Source organism: Daktulosphaira vitifoliae, unplaced genomic scaffold (assembly GCF_025091365.1).
Source record: "Daktulosphaira vitifoliae isolate Bord-2020 unplaced genomic scaffold, ASM2509136v1 Scaffold_116, whole genome shotgun sequence".
Taxonomy (NCBI): Eukaryota; Metazoa; Arthropoda; class Insecta; order Hemiptera; family Phylloxeridae; genus Daktulosphaira; species Daktulosphaira vitifoliae.
This window is the reverse complement of record NW_026099685.1, coordinates 3,704-10,836: the sequence shown is the minus strand read 5'-3', so window position 1 is coordinate 10,836 and position 7,133 is coordinate 3,704. Positions and strand designations below refer to the sequence as shown.

At 27.5% G+C, this 7,133-nt stretch overlaps 1 protein-coding gene across 1 annotated transcript in view; it reads left to right on the top strand.

Annotated features, from left to right (window-relative positions):
• The window catches only part of LOC126909094 (CUGBP Elav-like family member 4), a 26,522-nt gene extending 22,884 nt beyond the window's left edge, over positions 1–3,638 (top strand). The window contains exon 3 of the mRNA XM_050691479.1: positions 3,339–3,638. Coding sequence (XP_050547436.1) covers positions 3,339–3,603 — 265 coding nt within the window. The 3' untranslated portion in view covers positions 3,604–3,638. The remainder of the gene's footprint in view (positions 1–3,338) is intronic.
• Positions 3,639–7,133: the final 3,495 nt, after the last annotated feature.

The following is a 7,133-nucleotide window of genomic DNA, read 5'->3' as shown; positions in this document are numbered from 1 at the left end:
TGAAAATGGCTACCAAATGCTATTATTGTGTGAAAATTCTCAATTTTATTTTTTACATTTTTAACTTTATAATGCTATAACTTATTGAAAAGTGTATTGATCAATATAATTTTTTTATGGGAAATTCTATTTTTTAATAATCCCTTTTTCATTCGACATACTTTATCTTAATCAGGATATTAATAAGGAACTAGCAGTTTATGAAGCTTTTGGAATAATCCACCAATTTTTTAAAATTAAACACTATCTAAAGATTTGCATCGAAGCGTTTTTTTTTGATAGTGATTTTAATCACTGTCAGATATCATTATACTTGATCCATCTATAACACGTCACCACTGTGCCGCGACCCCCCTGTGCTGGGTTTTTTTTTTAATTTGTTAAAACAATGTGCCAGATTGGCAACTTTAAAATTGGTATAACTGATGCTGAAACTGAAAGTATAAAAATCAAAGTTACTCTGTTACTTAGAGTACCTTTCGCTTATAGGATTTGGGTTTTTATTTTTGTTGTTTATTTTCGTTACTCGTATTTAGAGCAAGAAGAAGTGTACCTGACAAGTCATTAAAATATTTCTTAGAAGCTGTTTAGTGTGGTTATTAACAGAAAGCTGTCTCTCGGCCTGTTTTTTCGAACTCTCGTTAGGGAAACTTAATGACTTTGTAAACTGTCTTGAACTTCAGCAATTATTTTATTTACTAGAATCTTTGATGATTGTTTATTTTTTGGATTCTTCTCTTACCATCAAGAATTATTCACATCTTGAAACTGACAAACGTTATCTCTAACACCAATACTTTGTACAGTTGTATTAAAAGCATAAGTAAGTAAAAGATTGCAATAATTCTTTGTAAATTTGTTTAAACTGGCAGTATGTTTGTATGAATCGTCATAACGAAACTAAGGGGAATATCATGATGAAGCATTTTTCTCTAAAACTAAAAACCTTTAGTCAGGTCAATTCACGTGTCATCATCAAGTGGAGTTTAATCGGGTTATTTTCGATAACTGATTGTAAATCGTTCTTCATTAAAGTCGGTTATGTCAATGCAACTTCCACCAAAGAGTCTTGCATTTAATATAAGAAGGGTGAATAAATGTATTCGCACACAATATCTGAAACCTCATACGGAGGGAAAGGAATAATGCATAAATGCACGTGATAACGATATACGTAGAACGATTACACAACCGATAGGCTGTTCACGTTTGATGGCAAAAGTATTGATGGGACGTGAGGTTTTGTGTCAGCGGTACACGGAAACTGCATTTGCGAGATCGAAATTCGTACATGATTGAATTTTTGTACAAAAGCCTATGGACTGACATTCGAACGAATGAAGTGCTCTATAATTTTTGTTTTACCCTTTAGTCGCTTCAGCACATCTGGATAAAAAATATCAGCTGTGATAATTTTGTGCCGAGAGAAACTCAGTTTATAGAAAGTTTATAGGGAAACTCAGTTTACAGTTTATTTCATTGACAGTACACTAGATAGTATATATTTTTGAATATTGTAGTTTGATTTTACTCGTGCTTGTAGAACAGAAGTATGTAATATTTGTAATGGTTGTATTATATATTTATGAATACGTGTTAAATACTATTCCGAAATGTCGAGTATAGTAATGTTATAGTTTAATTTTGATTTATTTTCTCGTACTATTTGGCCAATGTCGGTTGTGTTATCTTTAGTTTTGAATTATTCCCACAAGGTAAACGTTAAAATATTTATGCAAGTTGGGTGAATTAGATCCTAAGGTTAGGTATCTAAATCCTCAAATAGCAATAATTTAAACGTACTATTTATTTGACGTTATTTAATCACGACTGTTAATGTTTGACTTCAATGAATAAGTAACACGGGTAGCCATTTTCAAAAACTTGAATAATGACTTAGCTATAATCCGGTTAAAAGATTCTCCATTAGCGACGATTCCGACGTAATATTTTATTTAATGTTGCATAATTTAATTAAATTATTAGCCTGTATAAAATGTGACTATTTTTACTAATTTTTCAAGATTAAAAAACAAACGTTGTAAACCTTTTTTTATATATTTTTCTACTTAATAGAGGTTATATTAGAACTCGAAATACATTTTTATCTTCAATGAATTATTGATCGTTACAATTCATGACTCATGATGAATATTAACGACAAAGGTCTCGTAGAACGGCATAAGACTTTATGCGTTAAACTTATGAAATGTTGACAATGAGTGTGACTATTGACAAGTGAGACGTTATTGTTGTTACTGTTGTTTGGAAGCACTCGACCAGCAAAATTTGTGCGCTCATTGTATATTTTGTCGTCGGCCACTCATTACGAGGCGTTCATGCATATGCAATTTCGGTACTGAAGTGTGCGCGGGTAGATAAGGATGCGGTTGCCATATTCGTGCAGCAGGCGTTCTCAACACTCGTATCTGATAAAGTAAACTCTATTGTAAATACACATCAGAAAATACCAAAAATGTATCATTTCGATCACTCCGAGAACTGATAATAACGAAATGCGTCTTACTGTTGAGTTTAAGCACTCAACTGTGAGGTGTGGTCACACAAAACGTGTTGTCCAACACATTCATTTGTTCGTTATTTTGACGATTTAATCAAAGAATTTCTCTATAACATGCAATCTTTATTCCAAACTAATTTCATATTAGAATGCCTATTATTACTATAATTTTTAAGAACATAAAGATAAATATTAAAAATTACTATGTATTATATATCTAGAGTCAATAAACAAAAAAAAAAAATTATCGACATATTTCAATAACTCTCAACTTGTGCATTGAAAATTTAACATTTTTCTTTTAAATTATCACATTGGTATTGGTTATATACCACAGAAATGATCGTAGTTCAANATTGGTATTGGTTATATACCACAGAAATGATCGTAGTTCAATGATACGGAAAATAATAAAATGTTGACATAAAGTTTTAGTGGAATAAAATTTTAGACTAATACGATTAAATACTTTTGATTGTCTTATGAAAACATTTAAGGTTTAGTTTAAGTAAAAGTGATATGGAATATAAATTTTGGATTATAAGTATATCAGAAACTCGAGATTCATTTTTCGCTTAATCAAATAATATTGTTATTATACTTGATAATTATAAAAAATAACTGGACATTAATATTAATGTTGTGTAAAGTATTAAGCGTCGTAAAATCTTAGAATAATATTTAATAATTTAATTATTTATGAATAATATTTAAAGAAAAAATAAAAACATATAACTTTTATCTGTATGCATACGTATTGATAGAGCTAGCTCGTTATTTTTACTATAATATACTAATTAGTTTCCTTTATTTTTAGTGACTCTGAAATGCCATCAGCGTGCACCTCTGATAACAGCAATGATGTTGAACAACCTGAACCAGATTACATTAAAATGTTCGTCGGACAAATACCCAGAGCGATGAACGAACAAGATTTAATGGAATTATTCGGTGAATTCGGACGTGTGTATCAGTTAAACTTGTTGAGGGACAAATTCACCGGAGTCAGTAAAGGTTGGTCACAATGTAATTCTCTCGTAGATTTTACGTTATTTAAATTATTTAGCATAAACGTAAAATAAGTTTGGTATGATTGGATCTGAAAATAATTATGGGAAAACATTTTTCGTGTAGGAGAATACTTAATTTTACTAAACATTTTTGCGCATAAATGCATAAACAAGCAAACTATACGGCTTACCTTCAACAAATCTAATCTCTTCTAGTTAAAGTTTGTTTTAATCTTGAAATACTGAAAAATAAAATACTCTTAAAACTAAAGTTCTTAATTGCAGTTAAAGCTACGAGTTTCTAAACTAATTAGTCAGGAGATGTTATGTGTATAGTAGACGACGTTAAGCTCTTTTCAATGGTTCAGAAACTATTAATCAAAATTATACTATGAAATATTCTACTAATTAATGGTGTTTCATTAAAAAAAATATTTAGTACTATAATTGTTTTTATTACATTGTAATAAACTTGGTTAGCTTTCATTTTTGCGTGGACAACAGTTTTCATTTTACGTATACCATTAATTTTGGGATGTATTTCCAGTATAACAATAAATAACACATTGACGTTGGTCACAATTGAAATACAATGATTTCATTCACTACTAATATTTTAAAACTTCTATATTGTTGTCAGCATTACAAGTTTTATAAATTTGAATTTGATTATCGAGATGTAGATAATAAATTTGCATTGGCATTTGTTTCTTGCGTAATTTGATTTTTAAGTTCATTATAAAAGCGAAGTAAACCTAATTGGTCATTAAAAAATGACTGAAGATTTATTAAGAACTTAATTTTAATCAATTATTTTTACTATGAAAGAAAAAATACTCACAAAATTATTAATTAGTGTGGATCACGGTAATATTAAAATGGTCATCTAGTTATTTTTTTGAAAATATAGTAGCACCAAAATGTTTAATATAGTAGTTTAAAAAAGTAGTGTTATACATGCTTTTTATAGTAAAATATTATGTCCCTAGACGATGAATCAGTGTATTTTAATGTATAAATATATTCATTTTCGTAACAATCTGTAATTTAGTAAACAATAAAATAAATCTTTTAGTTTATAAAATAATTATTTTTTTATTCCCTTGAATTGTTTTATTTATTCACAAATAATTTAAGTTCTTTTTTTTTAATAATAATTATAATAATATTATACTTTAATTAATATAATAACAATAATATTAGTTCTAATTCTCAAAGTTTTTAATTTGTATTTTTAAATGAATATTCTTCTTTTAGTATTTTGAAATTAAGTACATATTCAATACTTAATTGTTGAGATATTATTTTTAATTATATTGGAATTCTGATGTAAAAGAATATACATTAAAAAATATTTTATCGTTGCAATCAAAAAATCAAAGATGTATAGAAAATTAGAAAGTCAGATAAAAACTGTGACCTACGAAGATTGATTTCTTTTCTTACACATTTTCTGCGATACTAAGTTATATATTTTATGTTCGGTGATCTTATTCAAATAGTTTACATGTATTCATACAATTCGTCATTGATTTTATTGTGTTTCTTAAACCTGATTCCGATAAATAAGAACAGAAACAGGGATACATGTACAGAGTAATTCTGTCAATTTCTATGTGTTTAGACCTACCGCTGTTGTTTTCAGGGTTCCTGCTGTTTATGTCTTAAGGCTCCAACGCGCAGTGTTTAGCGAGACAAAATAAGCCTCACTAGTCTACAATAACAATATGACCTATTTAGAATTTCATTTTCTCAAGTCTTTAACAGAAATCTATTGAATACTCATTTTATACTAAATGCAATAATATTTCACTAATGTCTATTACATTAAAAAATATTTCTCGATGAGAAAATAGAATAAATTAGTATTGATTTCAATTATAAGCATTATTGGCTAGTTATTTTTTGAATATTCTCATTTCACTTACTTCTATTTGAATAGTCGCTATGCAAAAAACTATAAGGGGCCAGCTTGTTAAAAATAAATAATTAAGTGATTATTCTTTCAGGTTATATTTATATTATTTTTAGTAAAACCTCTAAAATTAATATTTTTTGTTTGTTTTAGATGATATATAAATTTCTGTCCCCTCAAAAAAAAAAAAAAAAGCGAATACTTATAAAACGCAAACAGGCGTGCCCTGCTTATTTTTAATTGAAAGGTTACTCGTGATTAGGAATTATTATATAGAAATATACATGATTTTATATATTTAATGATATTATAAGGTGTGTGTGGAAAAATACCTGAACTTACGCTATCGTGCTAATTTTATACATTATATCACTGCAAATTATAAATAGATATATCCTTTACATAAAAATAACTATTTAAAAAAAAATTGAAATTGCTTACTTATTTTACTTAAAGTTTAAACCGTTTTAAACCTACTTATTTTCTATTGTTTTTTGATTCAGACATATTCGAAATTAGCTCAATTATATGAATTCATATTTCATTTTGAGTTAAAATGCTATGAAAACATAAAAAAGTGAAATGAAAAGATTTTGGTTAAATAGCGATTAGTAGAATAAATTTGCAGATATTAACTAATCATCCACCAATTGTATTGTTATCCTGATGTTGACAAATGCAAAAAGACTACAGCAACATTTGCCCTTTGTAAATTTTCAATTAAATTTAACGCTTAAATATTTGAAAAGTTTAATTCACTCAAAAATTGTTATACAACTTAGAAATTCATCACCAAAAACTATTTTATACAATTTCATACGTATCCGTAAATTTTCACCTAATTTTAAAACAAAACATGATGAAACCAGTTATTTTGGATATGACGAAATCGTCAAACGAAACCGACTCACTAAGTTTAAAATGGTGTAAAATTAAAGTAAGAAAAGTTAGCAGCTTCAATTTTAATTTAATACTCAGTTCAAGGTGGCGAATCTTATTATTAAAAATTTGTTGTGATATCATATCTTGACTATGTGTAATGTCATTTGTCCTGGTACTTTACGTTTACACCTCGTAATTGGGTGTTTTAAACAATTTTTGAAAGTATGTGTAAAGTATAACATAGTGTAAATTTTCGCAAACGGTGCGTTAAATCTGTCTCAATTCAATGAACAGTGAGTAATTTGTTTATACTTTAAATTGATGTAAAGAGTAGTAAGCTCATATGTACTAAAACCACAAAAGATAAATAGAAATAGAAAGTGCTTTGTTTAGTTTAAAACAGCAAAACTAATGAGCATTAATGAATGAAAAGGTCTAAAAATAAATAAAGGATTTAGTACCACAACAGTCAATTGAAATGTTGGTTTTTTTCTGGTATATATTATACATCATATACTAACTAAAGTAGTTGATGAGGAAATATATTAAAAAGAATTTTTCGTACCAAAGCTAGTGGACACTAATTAGATTTTGAAAGATTAATAGTGGTAAAAGTTTCATTAAGTTTGTGAAAAACAAAAAAATATTTACGCAATTATATTTTTGCGAACTACGTATTATTTATGACAACTAAAATACATTAATTATAAAACTCTATCAAGTGGTTCTTGTACTAAAAAAAAAAAATTGAGGCATTCGAATTGCACTAATGTGATATAATGTTATGATAATTATAAAAAAAATC